The sequence below is a fragment of the Poecilia reticulata genome, linkage group LG7, assembly GCF_000633615.1.
Source record: "Poecilia reticulata strain Guanapo linkage group LG7, Guppy_female_1.0+MT, whole genome shotgun sequence".
In the NCBI taxonomy this organism is placed as follows: Eukaryota; Metazoa; Chordata; class Actinopteri; order Cyprinodontiformes; family Poeciliidae; genus Poecilia; species Poecilia reticulata.
In genome coordinates, this window is record NC_024337.1 from 10247454 (window position 1) to 10263851 (window position 16398).

General features: G+C 40.5%; 1 protein-coding gene across 1 annotated transcript in view; it reads left to right on the forward strand.

Moving 5' to 3' along the window:
• The window catches only part of slc6a17 (solute carrier family 6 member 17), a 19069-nt gene extending 7514 nt beyond the window's left edge, over positions 1-11555 (forward strand). The window contains exons 3-12 of the mRNA XM_008413281.2: positions 4052-4209; positions 5410-5536; positions 6398-6579; positions 7176-7286; positions 8717-8958; positions 9045-9237; positions 9535-9727; positions 9814-9973; positions 10092-10254; positions 11032-11555. Of these exons, the coding sequence (XP_008411503.1) occupies positions 4052-4209; positions 5410-5536; positions 6398-6579; positions 7176-7286; positions 8717-8958; positions 9045-9237; positions 9535-9727; positions 9814-9973; positions 10092-10254; positions 11032-11394 (1892 nt within the window). The 3' untranslated portion in view covers positions 11395-11555. The remainder of the gene's footprint in view (positions 1-4051; positions 4210-5409; positions 5537-6397; positions 6580-7175; positions 7287-8716; positions 8959-9044; positions 9238-9534; positions 9728-9813; positions 9974-10091; positions 10255-11031) is intronic.
• Positions 11556-16398: the final 4843 nt, after the last annotated feature.

The window sequence follows — 16398 nt, forward strand, 5'->3', positions numbered from 1 at the left end:
TACAGTACTTTGGTTTTCCCTGATTTGTTTTGGATCGTTGTTCTGCTGCACAATCTAGGTGCTTGAGTTTAAGGTAGCAAACTGAAATCCTGCAGGATGTTCTGCTGAGAGTAAACTTCATCGGCGGGTCCATCAGCTGTAAGTTCTCTAGGTCTTGAAGAAGCAAAGCAGCCGCAGATGATCAAACTACAAAGCTGCAGGCATGACGTCCTTTATCTGAAATGCTCTGATAGTTTTACGTCAGATTTAATCGCAGCACAAATTTTTTTCAAAATGCCATCTAATCAGAATACTTTCCCAAAACTCCTGGAGATCATCACAATGTTTCTCTTGTCAAATGTGACATCGGCCTTTGTATTTTTATATTTTTTTCAGCAGATGGGCTTGAATTCTTCTTTTTGTGACAGAAGAAACTGAACCAAAAATGTGTTTAATCACAATTAATTCATGATATAGAGGTGGCGTTTTTGCTAGGATGTCACCATAAATAAGCAAACCTGGTGATTATCAAAATGAATGTCTTTGAAAGAAACCGAAGAAATTGGATCTTGCACTGGAGTTAAGAAAGTTATTTCAGGTGTAGTAGTGAGTAATGAAATAGTTAATAACATTCAACATTTTATCAGACGTCTTACAGTGACTAAAAACGTGTACCTGGAAAAACCTGCATGTGTTAGCCTTTTATTGCTTTTACAAATCAGTTGTTATCAACAAAATTTGACCCTTATCAAAACAAAAAATGATAAAAAAAAAAAAAAACATAATTGTTAAAGTGAAAATTCTTTTCTACAAAATAATATCTAAATAAAAATGTTTGGATGTAAATAACTTATCAAATACGAAAAGAGTGCCAGATACATCAAAAACATGAAATGGAGGACATAAATATAAGCTTAATGATGACAGGTGACTTTTAAAAGAAAGCTAATCAGCTAAATATCAATCAAAAATCAATTTTATTGCATTTTATTCTGTGCACAGAGTCTTACTGTTGTTAAAACTGGCTTGGTTGAAGGTTGTAATTTACAGTATTCACAACTTTACAATTGAACATATTTACGTTTGAAGCCTCCACTTGGAGATCGATGTGTTTGCTACAGATCGCATAGCGTGATGCTGGTTTAGTTTTCCACAGAAGCAGATTTTCTAGTCCCTAAGTTCAGGCGCACAGTTCGTAGTTTACTTAAGACTGAGGTCTAGAAGAGACTGAATGAATTTGCTTCAACACGATACAAATAGAATTTGCTCCAGACAAAGTCGACAGGAACCACTTTGGCTGTTTGTGTGTTTGAAATCACACCTGACACACAGAGAGCAAACCTCTCTTACCAAGTCAGAGCTGCAGGCTCTGCAGCATTTGTCTGAATTAGTCAACATGCACCCTCAGCAGCGGTGGGATTAGGCGTTCAGTCGTCACTGAGGAGAGGAAGCAGAGAGATTTTAGCTGAAAAAGCCTCAGTCTGTTATGGTTCCTAAAGCTCTCAGCATCTTGTGTTTGGCAGCTCGATTTACTATTATTATAATGAAATGAGAAGGTGGATGATGACTAAGAAAGAAGTTCAAGAATAAATACGAATGCTCCAGGCTTTTAGACATTGTTGATCTCTTGTGTGGGTTGTGAAGGGTTTGCGTGAAATGTGTTTCAGAGCCTAATGTGTGCAGATTTGAGCCGTTGAATATATTTCTGTGCAGATTTAAGTGTAACCCAATGCTTAACCCAATCTAAAGGATGACTCAGTTGATGGAGCTTTATTGTTCTCCTTGGTTGGATAAGGAAAACACTTTGTCCTGTTTGATGATTCTCTGATGCCTGTTTGTAGTCGACGCTCAATTTAACTTTATGGCAGAAATACTTTTAATGGTAAAGTACTTTTAAAAGTACTTCACCATTCAGCAAGGCAGCTTATTTTCACTAGAAATATGTCAAAACTTGATTTGTAATAGAACATTGTTTTTGCTGATGCTCCTCTGTGCGTCATTTTTATATTTTAATTAAATGATGTGGTAAAGTAACACTTTTCCTGCTAAATCATAAGAAAACAACCAAACAAACTAATCTTACAACAAAGACTATTGATTTATGGAAGTTTTGGACATTTCATGTCATTTTACATTTTTATCTGATCCATTTTATGGGTTTTTAGATTTGATTGATCCCCTGCAGCTGTTATTTTGACTGTGTCTCTGTTATGACTGTCAGGATGATGCTGTCTGTGCAAGCAGCAGGCAATAATGTTTCATCTCACCCTGTCTTATCTTAAACTAGAATATGTAGTAGTTCATCAGCGGCAGACAAAATGGTTTCCTTACAGGGATGAAATGCAAAGAGTTTGGGATGAAATGTTAACAGATGGGAAAATTTCAGTTTAACCCAGATCTCTGTTTCGATTTGGTTCCTCTGCTGGTGTTATTTCTCCTGATAGTTGAGCTTTATTACATTTTAATGGAAACAACAGGGGCTCAAATCGCACAGAAAACCTGATAAAACTGTTTTTCTAAAGGCTTCATATTTCATTCTATTTCCATTTCTTGTGATCCCAATCCTTGGTTGGACCAGGCAACTCTTAAAAAACGAGTCTAACTCTGATCAATCCAAAGCAAGATTTTGACTTTTTGCATCCCTCTGTAACCTCACGTCAGTGTTCCGATATCATACCTGGGATTTATGCTACATTAGGCTCTTTGTGTTTGTGTTGAGTTATTTTCTTTTCAAATAATATTCTCCGTGTCAGTTTTCTGTCACTTCAGCCCTGGTTCATGTTCTCTCACAGCTGTCACGCATCAGCACAATTACTCACACATTTCACTCCACTAATCCTCCTCCTCTGTGTTTAAACCCCTCCATTTAGTCAGACATTGTCAGATTCTCCTACTCTCCATACGTCGCCAGTAAAATATCACACTTCAGCTGCATTGGGTCGTGCCAGACCACAAAATATGACACTGCGAGCAACTTTTAGCAGGTGGATTTCTATGGTGACACGCAACCGCGTTGAATAATGTGTAAAACCAGTAACCGTGATCATTTTTTCTGAATAGTGTGACATTAAGATTAACCCACGTTTTGCTTACTTTTGTATTTTGATGTCACACAGTGCCTGCAAACTCTCCAGATGTTTCAGTGTCATAGATGCTAAAAATGAACTTCAGTAGCAGAAATGAGTCCATTCACTGGACCAAGTGCATAATGGGTATTCAGAGCACAGATTCACTTTGAATGTCAGTAATAATGCAGCCAAGACGTAATTAGTCATTACGGTATTGCACTTATTGATATTGCGATGAGAATATTGTGCAGCTTTGAAGTGAAGAAAATGAAGCCTTTGATTGCTTAAATTTGTACAAATCGAAGCAAAAATATTCAGTAGTGGAATAAAAAGTTGTCTGAAAGAAGATCAAAACAGCAAAACTCTATTTTTATGTATTCAATCAACATCTAGCACTAATATCTTACCTGAAGTGATTTAATTATATATGGATTTGACACTAATAAGTTATTTCAGTAAGAAGATCTTTGTATCTTTTCATGACACATATTAACTTGCATCTGTCCAGTAGAGATATGGAAAAAGATTCTGTATTAAAGACACGTTCTGTCATGTCATGTTTCATTGTTTGGTTTGGTTCCTGCTCTCTCTCCATCAGGCTGCTCCTGTTGTTAGCATCAGGTAAAACATGAATGAAGTCTTTCTCACTGTGAACTACGTCTCTGGCTTCAGATACTTCTGTCGCCATGGCTCCTCTTCATTTCTTAACGTAAGCAGGACTGGATGTGACTTGCTGTCTGCGACAGCCTTCTGTGCTTTCCTTTTGTTTGTTTTTTCCCCCTTCTGTGAAAAAGAGGGTCATGATGAAATGTTGAGAGGAGGCTGAACTGAAAGAGGACAGGAGAGAAGCAAATATTAGAGCAAATAAAAGGGAGAGGAGAGACATTGTCTCCTCTGCTGCTTTTAGAAGAGGCTTCATATTTCGCCACATTGAAACCTTGATATAAATAAATCTGAACAAACTGCTTCTGTCATGCTTCCTCTCCCCATCCGCTCTCTGTCAGGTGCGTACCTAGTGCCCTACTTCATCCTCCTCCTCCTCATCGGCATCCCCTTGTTTTTCCTGGAGTTGGCAGTCGGTCAGCGGATCAGGCGCGGCAGCATCGGGGTGTGGAACTACGTTTACCCTCAGCTGGGGGGCATCGGCGTTTCCAGCCTCATGGTGAGTTTATCGTGTCAGTTCGCGTTAACCCAGGTTGGATCGGACCGGGTCGTTCTGCGGCAGGCGGGTCACAATTCACGTTTTTTAATGGTGGAGCAAAAAAAAAAAAAAAGGAGTAAAAATTAACATTATTACAAAATAATGAAATCAAATTTTTTCACAACATAAAACTTTTGAAAACAAAACTCACAGTGGCTAATATACACAGACCCATTTAGTGAATCAGAATGTTAAAAACCCGTTTATTTCAGCAACTTTGTCACTAAGTGAAACCCGATCTATAGAGATTAATTACTCACAGATGGATGTTTGACAGCCTTTGTTTCTGTTAAGTCTAAGAATGTTCCACTTATATTTCAAATTAGAATATTGCATCACACTAATAAAAATACAAAAATGTGGGTTTAGTGACAATTATATTTAATCATATTTATTTATTTATTTATTTATTTATTTATTTATTTATTTATTTATTTATTTATTTATGTGAGGCAGTACAATTACACCAGATATATATTTTTTCCCCAAAACCTACTTGAGTAAATGTTACTACTCACATTAGTCTGCATTCTTTTTTTTTTTTTTTACAGATGTGAATATTTAAATTTAATCAGCAAAATAAATTTTACGGACCTATTAATGATCATCTAAACGTCCTCGTATTATAAAGACATCCCTTTTCTTTTTGGTTTAAACAACAGAGAGTCATCAGTTCTGCTGTACAATATTTCCCTCTGAGCCATCATGACCTCTAGTTGCTTTAAAAAAACCTCCATGTCTGATCTGTGCCTCGGTCTGTCCTCCTCCTCATCAGGCGTATTGACCCGTTGTGTCCGCATCACATTATCATCAGCAGCTTAAAACAACCTGTCGGCACCCGAGTCGCTCCGTCAGCGGCTCCTCTCTGCGTGCCAGTCATCCCGACACGAATTTCATCAGTCTAATGCGAACGAGGGGATGTGGAGCCGTGGCAGCCGAGGGCAGCCAGGCGTGTGGCAGCTCGGATGTGGCAGAGGGAGCTCCAGCATCTATAAATACTGCCTCTTTGAGGACCACAGCCTTGGCGGAGAGAGCAAACAGCTCAATAATTCATACGCGTCTCAAGCTGCTCTGTGCTGCTGTGTGTGTGCCTCTGTGCCCTGCCTCACCTCGACACACCGTGTGCCGTTAAATGAACGAGCCTTTCTGTTGTCTCCGCAGGTCTGCGGCTTTGTTGGCCTCTATTATAACGTCATTATCGGCTGGAGCATCTTCTATTTCTTCCAGTCGTTTCAGAATCCGCTGCCATGGGCCGAATGCCCCATCAGGAAGAACGGAACCCAAGCCAGTGAGTTTGTCAACGCAAAATTCAAACACCCACCTCACCGTGAGAGGCTGTCAGCACAAAGCAGAGGAAAAAGAAACAGAAATGGGTCCTTGAGGGCTTTTTCTTATTCTGCAGTTAGACTCAGCAGACACACACACACAGAGAGAGAGAGAGAGAGAAAGAGAGAGAGAGAGAGAGAGAGAGAGAGAGAGAGGGAGAGAGAGGCCTACCATCGCTGTGCTTAAAGCTGCAGAACATTTTTGCATTGTAGCAGCCTCTACAAGAGAGAATCATCTGAGCTGTTGCAGTGGCTGAGGCCGCTCGGCAGGTCACCGTTCGGACAGCTCTGTTGTGAAGGCTCGGCTGATTGGGTCCAAACTTCCACCAGCTGGTGGCAGCAGCTGATGCCAAGACTCCTTATTCACACTGTGAAATTCAGCGTCAGCTCTGAATCTAATTTAGAATCGGAATTAGATTGCTCTCGCAAAATTATTCATAATCCTTAAATCTTTCACAGTCTGCCATGTTAAGGACAGGAAAATTCAATGTATTTTTTGGGGATCTTATGTAACAAACCAGCACAAGCTGCACATAAGGGGGTGATATGCAAGGAAAATGACTCAAAGGTTACTTACTCTCGTAATATCTGAAACGTCATGCATTTGTATTTTGGCTTTTTACTCTGATACTCCCTAATTAAACCTCTGTCCAGCTGCCTTAAGGAGTCACCTAACAAAGAGCATCATGAAGAAACTGTTCTGGTTTGACGAAGCCAACATTGACCTTGTCTGAACTGAGCTGAACAGTTTAGGTTCGGATGTTAAACTGGCCCAGTTGACGTCCAGAGGTCAATCTGTCTCCTTTTCCTTGCTGCTGATCTAGTTGTGGAGCCAGAATGTGAGAAGAGCTCAGCCACCACCTACTTCTGGTACCGCCAGACTCTCAACATCACCAGCACCATTGATGAAACCGGCGGCCTGAACTGGAAGATGACCCTGTCCCTGCTGGTGGCTTGGATCTTGGTCTGCCTGGCCGTCATCAAGGGCATCCAGTCGTCTGGGAAGGTGGGCAGCTCTTCTGGCTGAACCTGCAGCCTGCACACGCCCATTCTCTCATTTCATTTATTTCTTCACACACCGAGATAACAAATCCTTTCAGCCAAAGCTCTCAGTTTGGGATTTTAATCACTGATTTATCCATATCCATGAGGGCTTTTCTGACTTTGCTTGCCGGGCAAAGGTAAAATACTAAGCCTCTCATCCACACGCGTCTATTTTTGGACCTCATCTAGATTATGGAAGCCAGGGACATGCAACATTGATAAGCTTAAGATGAACCAAGGAACAACCGATTCAGCTGTGTAGTCGGTAGCTTCAACACGCACTGCTCTGAAGCCAAATTATGAGTCATGCAGCATATCACCGCGCTATATCCAGTTCGGGTCTGACACATTTCTTTAGCCGGTCCATCTGATGCAGGGGGAAGGAGTTCAGCCTCATGGGCTCATCTCACAGATTTGGTTTAAAGCAAACACAGAGCAACTCTGGGAGCGCGTGTGGAAGTGGGTTTGATTGCACTTCTCCTTCTACGTGTGAGGTCTCAGAAAAGCGTGTCCATGGCAACAGTGTGTGATGCGGCTGACTTTCTCTCCCTCTTTTAGGTGATGTACTTCAGCTCGCTCTTCCCGTACGTGGTGCTCTTCTGCTTCCTGGTGCGAGGCTTGATGCTGAAGGGCTCGGTGGACGGCATCGCTCACATGTTCACTCCCAAGGTGAGAGAGAATAGGCGATACTTTTCCACACCGAACCAGCAATTGTTACGCAGAAACTCCGGGATTAATTACACTCGATGTCAAAGCAGTAAAAAAAAAAAAAATCACTGAATTTTGCTGCGTGCTGAGAAAGAAAAAGAATAAACCTCTCCTCTCAAAGCTGAGTGTCTGGTTTACGTCAGCGGCTCTCATAGTTCAAGCACCACTCATTAAGATCCAATTTCATGAAAATGTCAATAATACTCAGGTAGGTGATAAGGAGCAGCGGCCCCCTCTAGTGGCGAGGAACAGAAAACACAGTTTAAAGAATGCAGCTAAATTATTTTAATAAGGACATTTTTAAAGAGATTTTGCAGCAATGATGATCTGACTGTGGACGTTTAAGATCAAATATGTTTTTCGTGTATTTACAGGTTTTTTGTAGGTGTTTGTGCCTTAAAAATGTTTGTTTTTTTGTAAACGCAATGAAAAGGTTCAAACTAATTCCACATTTCAGCAAAATTTCTAACCACAGAGTTAAAATCCAAATATAGAAATGTGTAAAGGAAACTGTTTTAAGTCACACAAACATGTAATTTGTCAAGGTACAAAATCATAATGAAATGGAAATAATTTATTTGCATGCAGATGAACCATGTGGAGGTACTACAGCTACACTCCCTTTAGATCTGAGAAACAAATTATCATCACCTACAGCAGCCTGTTCACTTTCCTGATTTTACTTAAATCGAGAGAGATTGATTTAATCTGACTCAAAGCACACTCAAACCTTCTTGGGTGCAAAACACAGCAATAGATGCATTTGATTTACTGTAAATACAGAGACCTCTTTATAGGTTGGAACAGTGAAAGTTAAGTTACGTTATGCTTAAATCAGATCTTCACGCAAATTTATTCACTTATTTGTAATGTATAAGATTTGGTCTCTTGATATTTTTTTAATGCATACTTTAGGTTTAAACTAGCTATTAATGTGGCAATAACAAAATAAATCATTAATGTAACTATAATGTAAAATTCAATATAAAAAGTTTCAGAAGATTCATTCGCTCGCATCCACTTACCTGCATGAATGTCATATTAGCTTGGGTCTTTTTGAAATGTGGACACAACCACCCTTCAGGGATTTAAACATTGAGAATTGTAATTGGTTTCACCAATCCCCACACAAGCAAAATTAAAGATTCAACCTTAAATAAATCTACAAACACCTCACCTGTTTTTTTAGTCAAATGATTCTGAGTGATCTGCAGAGAAAATGCATATGTTTTTCTTAACTTACTGGTAAAAGAACAGTTAAATGCATTGATACAAGCCCAGGATTCATACAGAACTCAAATTCCACAGTGAGTTTGCTTCTGTCCAGAGTTGTATTTATGTCACGGTGAGTGAACATGGTCTTTAATCTTGTCACTTCGTCTTCTCGCCAGCTGGAGAAGATGTTGGAGCCGCAGGTGTGGAGGGAAGCAGCGACGCAGGTCTTCTTCGCCCTCGGCCTGGGCTTCGGAGGCGTCATCGCGTTCTCCAGCTACAACAAGAGGGACAACAACTGCCACTTCGATGCAGCTCTGGTTTCCATCATCAACTTCGTCACGTCCATCTTGGCCACTTTGGTGGTGTTTGCTGTGCTGGGCTTCAAAGCCAACGTCATGAATGAGAAGTGTGTTGTCGAGTGAGTACATCTTATAGAGTCACTCTTCTGGAGACGATTTGATTTTTTAGTCACCATTAACACATCTATCTTTTCCTCCTCTACAGGAATGCAGAGAAGATTCTGGGTTTCCTGAACACAGGTGTGCTGAGTAGGGAGCTGATTCCTCCTCACATCAACTTTTCCCACCTGACAGCTGAGGATTACTCAGAGATGTACGGAGTCATCAAGACGGTGAAGGAGGACAGCTTTGGCCAGCTGGGTCTGGACCCCTGCGTCCTGGAGGACGAACTCAATAAGGTCACACCAAAAACGATTTAGCTTCAAAACATACAAGTAGAGAAATAAAAAATAGGTAAAGGAAAAAGGATTGTAAGAGCAACAATATCTTTTTGAATGTATTTCCTTTTCATTGCTTCCAGTTTTTGGTCTTTTTTTAAGGAAGTTTAAATTCACAATTACTTTACACACAGTGAATGTTTCCAATTACAATATAATTAATGAACCGGTGGTTGAGTCCTCTTCTTGGTTTTTTTCAGCAGCTCAGTTGTTACCTTTGAACGCTGTGACCATCTCCAGCATCTTCCTCCCTTTCAGGCGGTTCAGGGGACCGGCCTGGCCTTCATTGCCTTCACCGAGGCCATGACACATTTCCCCGCCAGCCCCTTCTGGTCTGTCATGTTCTTCTTCATGCTGATCAACTTGGGTCTGGGAAGCATGATCGGAACCATGACCGGCATCACCACGCCCATACTGGACGCCTTCAAGATCCGGAAGGAGATCCTGTGCGGTGAGTCCTCATTCTGGCTTTCCAGAATCGGAGAGTGGGATCGGATTTTAATGGAGTGTTTCTTGTCCTGTTCGTGTCCACTTTAGTGGTTTGCTGCATAATAGCCTTCCTGCTGGGCTTGCTGTTCGTGCAGCGTTCCGGGAACTACTTTGTCACCATGTTTGATGACTACTCCGCTGGTTTGCCCCTCACTGTGGTCGTGATTCTGGAGAACATCTCTGTAGCTTGGATATACGGCACTAAGAGGTACCATGGCTAGAAGCCGCTGCTTAACTGTGTGCGATGTGAGAAAATAAGTGACTGCAAGTGGACCTTTTCCCCCAAATCTAATTGTCGTGTCTTGATTCTTGTTTTGAACTTTTAGATTCATGCAGGATCTGGAGGATATGCTGGGTTTCAGACCGTACACCTTCTACTACTACATGTGGAGATACGTGTCCCCCGCCATCCTGGTGGTGCTCATTGCTGCAACCGTCATAGAGATGTCTGTCAGTCCTGCAGGATACAACGCATGGGTGGAGGAAGAGGTCAGATCCTCCAGCCTGCCACTTTTCATTACACAGAATATAGGTGAAAGACAGGAAAAATAAAAAAATATATATATTATTAAATTATTTTTAATTAATTTGGATGTGTTCCAATATAAAATTTTCTTGTTGTCAATATTTTTGACACCATCTTCTTGGTATTCATTCCAAAGATGCGTTAAAGTGTTTAGAAACTTTAAACCTTCTCATGCATGAACAGTCGACTTACGTAGATCCACTAACCTATTTGTTTGTCTTTATTTTATTTACTGCACTTACTTCTTAAGAAATATAAAAACAGTCACTGTAACTCGATCACACCTATAGTCAGAGGGAACAAACATTAAGTTCAGGATCTGTTTAATGGAAATGGTTTACTTTGAATGCATTTTACTGTAATTATCATCAAATTGGACCATCTTTACCTGCATCTAAAACAATTGGATTAATTTCATTTCATGTTTCTAAATTATTGTTGTAAATGTTTGCTCTATTTAGCTGATAGAAGGCATAAGTTAGCAACATGGTAAAGGAGGTAAAATATTTTCCAAAGTTCACTGCTGGTTAAAGAAGTGTAGCTAAGAGTTGCATCTTGGAACCAAGATGGCTCCTTAATATGAATGAATTAAGGCTTTTGCCCACATGTTTACCAGGGGTTCCAGTAATTGTACTTGGCTACCTTTGTGGGTTTTCTCAAAACATAATTTTCAAAAACTTGCATGGATTTTAACCCAAAATCTGTTTCATTTGAATTTACCATTTCTCTTTTACCTTCAGGGCTCAGAGCGCTTCCACAACTACCCTCCATGGGCTCTAGCCATGGCCTACTCCCTCATTGTGGTCGCCATGCTGCCTCTGCCCATTGTCTTCATCGCCCGCCACTTCAACTTGGTCTCCGACGGCTCCAACAAGCTGTCGGTCTCCTACCGTAAGGGCATGATGAAGGATATCTCCAACCTGGAGGAGCAGGATGAGCAGCGCTTCATCCTGGGCAAGAACCCCAGCGAGGCACCCTCCCCCATGCCAGCCCACCGCGCTTATCTTGGGCCCGGTGGCACCCAAGAGATGACCAACACCAACTACGGCACCAGCACCAAGACTGGATACCAGAACATTGGCTCGCCCGAGTCTGAGCTATGATCTAACGAGCTCCAACGTCCTCCCGCTTACAAACGAAGCCCTCTCAGCTAGAGGAGAGGGAGATGGAGAAGGTGGAGAAAATTTAGTTGCAGCATTCCTCACACCTTAACCTCCAGAGAATAAAAAATAGAGAAGCACACAGAAAACGGCTTGTGATATGGCAGTCAGAAAACCAAGTCTGTTCTTTTGCTCAGTGAACAATGCCATGACAACACTTCTCAGTGTGGAAGTTGTCACTGTGGGAAGAAGGTTAGCATAAACCTGCCCCTGACAATTTTTGAAAAATTCTGGTAAAGTGGCCCGAGCCAAGAGACACAGAGAGGTGCAGCCGAGTGTGGCGATGAGCACAGGGGGTTAGTTGTGGTCAGGACAAAAGAAGCACTGTTGTTAACTTATAAACTTTGTCACTATATTTAGTGACTTTCCAGACACCTGTAGCAACTTTTTATCAAAAGACCAAAACACCGTCCTGTAGTACACGTCACCAGTAGTCAGAGCAGAGGAGCCCCACTCCACTCCGTGTCTTCATTGCAAATAAATCACACAATCGCAAATCTGAATGACTCTATCGATCAAAGCTCGCCGCGCTATTCCAACTCCTAACTCATCACCAGGTGGGGCTGTGTGTCCGGGTGAGATGGTTTCATACCCAAACATTGTGTGACGTAAAGCCATGCTGCTTTAAACAAAGAGGAGTATTCAACTGCTTAAATGCTGTTGGACAAAAGGGGCCAGCACTGAGGTGGCTTTAGGCAAAATAGCGCAGAACTGAAATAATATGCACAAAAATGTCAAATTTGCACAGAAACAAAAAGATGGAATCCTAAATGATCTATTTAGACAGTTTATCAGCAAAAAAAAAAAAGAATTACAATTTAAGTGTCGGTAAGGTGTTAAAAATAAAGAGAGGAGAAAGACAAATTTAAGCTGAGTTTAAAAATATTTCTACAACTTTCTATCTAGAAGACCTGGAAAGCTTTACAAAGTACTGCAATGTTTCTCTGTTTCAACCTTTTGATATCTGTCTGTCCTGTAAAATGCCACATATGGAAAAACTGACAGCCTGGAAATTTAAGGGTCAAGAGTTTAAATTCCCCAGAAAATCCACAAGAGGAAGACTGTTTCTCTTATGCTAGCACCACTACTTGCTAATATCTTGTGCTTGAACAGAAATGGGAATCGGCTAAAATCTGAGCAGAAATAAGCCACAAAATTCAGATGGGTGCATCTCTATATAAACTCTCTCTGAGGTTAAGCAGCGGGCAATGCTACAATGCTTTGACTGGTACAGAACTCAAAATGCTTTCAGGAACCAGTCTGTGCTTCTGCTGGTTCACTGGAGAGGATTGTTGCTATGGGAATAGGATTGAAGGAGACTTAGAAAAAAACACACCATCCTTCATCTGATATGTTTCCACTTTTCATGTGGAAACAAAAGTGGTCAAACATTCAACCGTCACAATATGTAGTGCGAGATTCTGGTAGTGTTACAAGGACATTATAATTTGGAGTTTTTCGTGCCTATCACGCATCAGCAATAATATCAGTGCTCATTGAATCACAAATCTCCTTCTATCTCTATTTGCCCCTCCATTGTACATTCAAACACTGTATATATATGTTGTGCAATAGTCGGAGACCCCACCATGCGTACACGCTGCAATAGAGAAGAAAGAGGGGTTACCTCAGCCCCTCGCATTTCTACAAGCACAGAACCACGGACACCTGCCATGTTTAGAGCATCTCTGAGCCTTAACACTTGTCTTTTCAACAACGTTCCTCCTCATTGAGCATGGCGTGACTTTTAACGAATGGTTTAGGATTGCTGATGAGCCTCTGCTCTAAGGAAGCAGACAGGGACGGGAGCTCGGTGTACACATAGATTTGTACGTCTGTGTGCTGTCTGCCGCTGAATTAGAGCTCCTGGCATACCTGCCTGTTTAAAAATAGAGCAGCGTTACTCAGGGGAAGCCGTGGCAACATGCACCATAGAAACCGATTCTGATCCGATGTGGAGGAGGAGCGGTGGCGTGGACACCTTGCTTTTTCTGCTCCACCTGCACATCCACCCATGCCCTACATACAGTCCTCACCAGTGTTGTTGCAATGCACCGAATACATGTGGTTCACTGCCATGCTTCTTGTTTACCAGTCACACTTCCATCCCTGCGAGGATGAGATTTGGATTTATGTCTTGTACATTCCTCTTATTGTGGCAACATAATTCAATCAGCACTAGGAGATACACTTTCTTTGCTATCCAAAGTGTGAAAACAAAGCCTTTTTTTAAATTATTTTTGATGTATAATCTTGAAAGACAGTGGAAATGTAATGTGATATTAATGTTTTAGATAAGTGGTAGTACCTGGATTTGGCCACTGGATGTCACTGCTGGACAGCAGAGGAACCAGTGGTGTTATTTTGTCTGTGGCCCCTCCCTGTGAAAGCACCAGTACCTGAGACTGCCCCCACGAAGGGAGTGAAGCAGAATCAGTGATATTTGTTTGGTGTCTGAGCAGCATCTGTGTCGTCTGCCTTATGCTTTTTGTCGTTTGATCACTGCCGTTTTCTTTGTTTGCAGAAATGTTTTGTCTCGTTCACATGAGCACTTTAATTAGATTCAGACCCTGGAGTTGTTTGTTAAGCACAAATTTGAGAATATTCTTATATATGTGTTTACTTATTTATTTTGGGAGTATATTCATCAAATACAAAGAATCAGGAAATTAATGTCAAGAACAAGCACATGAAACGAGTGGTGAAAATCTTAGAATTTTGAATTTTATTGATTTTTAGTGAAACGTGTTTTTGCAAGATAATCATCTAGAGTTAATATATGTTAAACACTCGTGTAATGACTTTGATTCCTTTACCGTTCTGTCACAATAAGCTCCAGTTTTTGTTGTATTTAAGCCAAAATATGGAGTTATGGCAGAATAATTGTAATATCTGCAACATTTCCATGGATTCCAAGCCACTTATCCTGCTACAACACAATGAAATGCAAAAGTTTCTCAACAGACTCCCATTAAACTTTCTTTATCTTTATCTATCAGGGTAGATAACAATACCGTTTTATGGCATGTGAATGGAGCTATTAAATTTGCTTGTGGTTCTTTTTCTAACAATTTCAGACAACTTGCAAGGCACACCTTTTCTAAATGGCACCTGAAACAAAGGCACATATCTGAAAGTGCAGCTTTAGCTTGAGGTCAAAGCACATTTTAGGACAGCACAGAACCGTGGGCCTGCAGGAGTTATTTTTATGTCACAATGAGTGAAATTTTAAGTTGCATTTCTGATCCTGCAGCCAGAGGATGTTTTTGATTGTCTGCTTTAAATCCAGCATCCTGCAAAACACTGAGAGCACAGCTTCACAATAAAACGCACTGCCATCAATAAAAGTAACAAAACTGCCCTCTAATGTCTAATATTGATCAGAGCACAGTCCCAGCTAGCCGCCACTCATGATGGTATTATGATTAATGATCTATGTTGATTTTGCCTTAAACATTTACAAATATGTCTAAGGCAGAAAAAGCTGTTATCTGTCGTTAATAATGAATAGGACCGAAAGCAAAGACTCCAGGGTCTCCTCGTCTTGTCCACATGTCCGCTGCAACTTCTGGAGTTCATCAACAAGAAGCTGACAAAGACATAGTACCAATAAATCTATTTAAATGTGCAAATAGTCTTTATGTGACCAAATATAGTTATATTTATAGTATTTAAGATGATGTATTTAACCTGTACATATTGATGTACATTCTGATAAATTCACACTGAGTATCTATGGTGAGAGTGACAGGGTGTATACTTGGGCTGTAAATACTTGTATATTCTCAGATATTTTTTGGATTTTTTTGTACTGTCGGTACTGTTACATTGGTGTCTGTTGGTTTCAGGTGTTTATGTGAGTGGTTGTTGTTGATAATAAAAACTGAGCGCCTGTCTTGTGTGTGTGTGTGTGTGTGCGTGTGTGTGTGTACATGTGCGAGAGTGAGCAACAGGGAGCGCCAGTGTGTGTGTGTGAAGTGAAAATATGTGTTGGTTTTTGGTGTTTTTCGCTCTGTGTTTTTCTCCTCCTTCAGTGTTGTGTGCTGCTTATTTAAAACCAGTACATAAAATCTAATGTCATTGCGGTGGAGCGGGACCACTGATGTTTAAGCAATCTCTTCTCTGTGTTTTTCACTCGAACTGTGACAAAGTCCAGCGCAAAACTGGGAACGTAATCAGGAAGACATGTATGACTGTAACAATAAGACAGGAACTTTAACTAATTTGGTGGATAGAGTGATATATAGTGTAAAACACTGGAGTGAAGAGGAAAATAAAACAACCACTTTTATTCAGCAGAGCGTATTGTGTGTCTGTTTTATTCCGATGTTTAAATGTACTTTTTGTTTAAACTGTAATGTTTCAAAGTACAAAGAGAACAAAATAAAACGAGGATTTCAATGTTCTCATCTTGTGTTCTCATCTCAAGGTGGGTGTTAGATATGCTAACTAATATCAACAATAGGTAACTTGGAAAAGTTTTTCTCTTTACATTTTGACATTAAATCAGAGTGAAGTTTCCTGTTTAAGTCACTTCAGATTAGAAGTTTATGAAAATTATCTTTTCCTGAGAACATTTACATTGAAGAAAATCCTCCAGCTTGATGATGCATTGGACAAAATGGATTTTGATTCTTAATCCACAGCTTTTCTAAAAATAAAAAATAAAAACAAAAACTGTTAAGTGTAGTTTTATTGCACTCTACTTTAGTAATATTTTTGTAATATACCACTACCTTTACTTGAGTAAATTATTTTACTTGAGTCAAACTCTGTTTAAGTACTCCTACTCTCCCTGAGTACAATGAATCTGACAGTACCGCATACCACATAATACTCTAGTACTCGGCTGTTTTTGAAACTATAACAACAACGGCTTCACTTTTACTAAAGAGTGGGTTCATGTAACATCTTGTTATGCTACAGAACGTGCACTTTGAGACGACT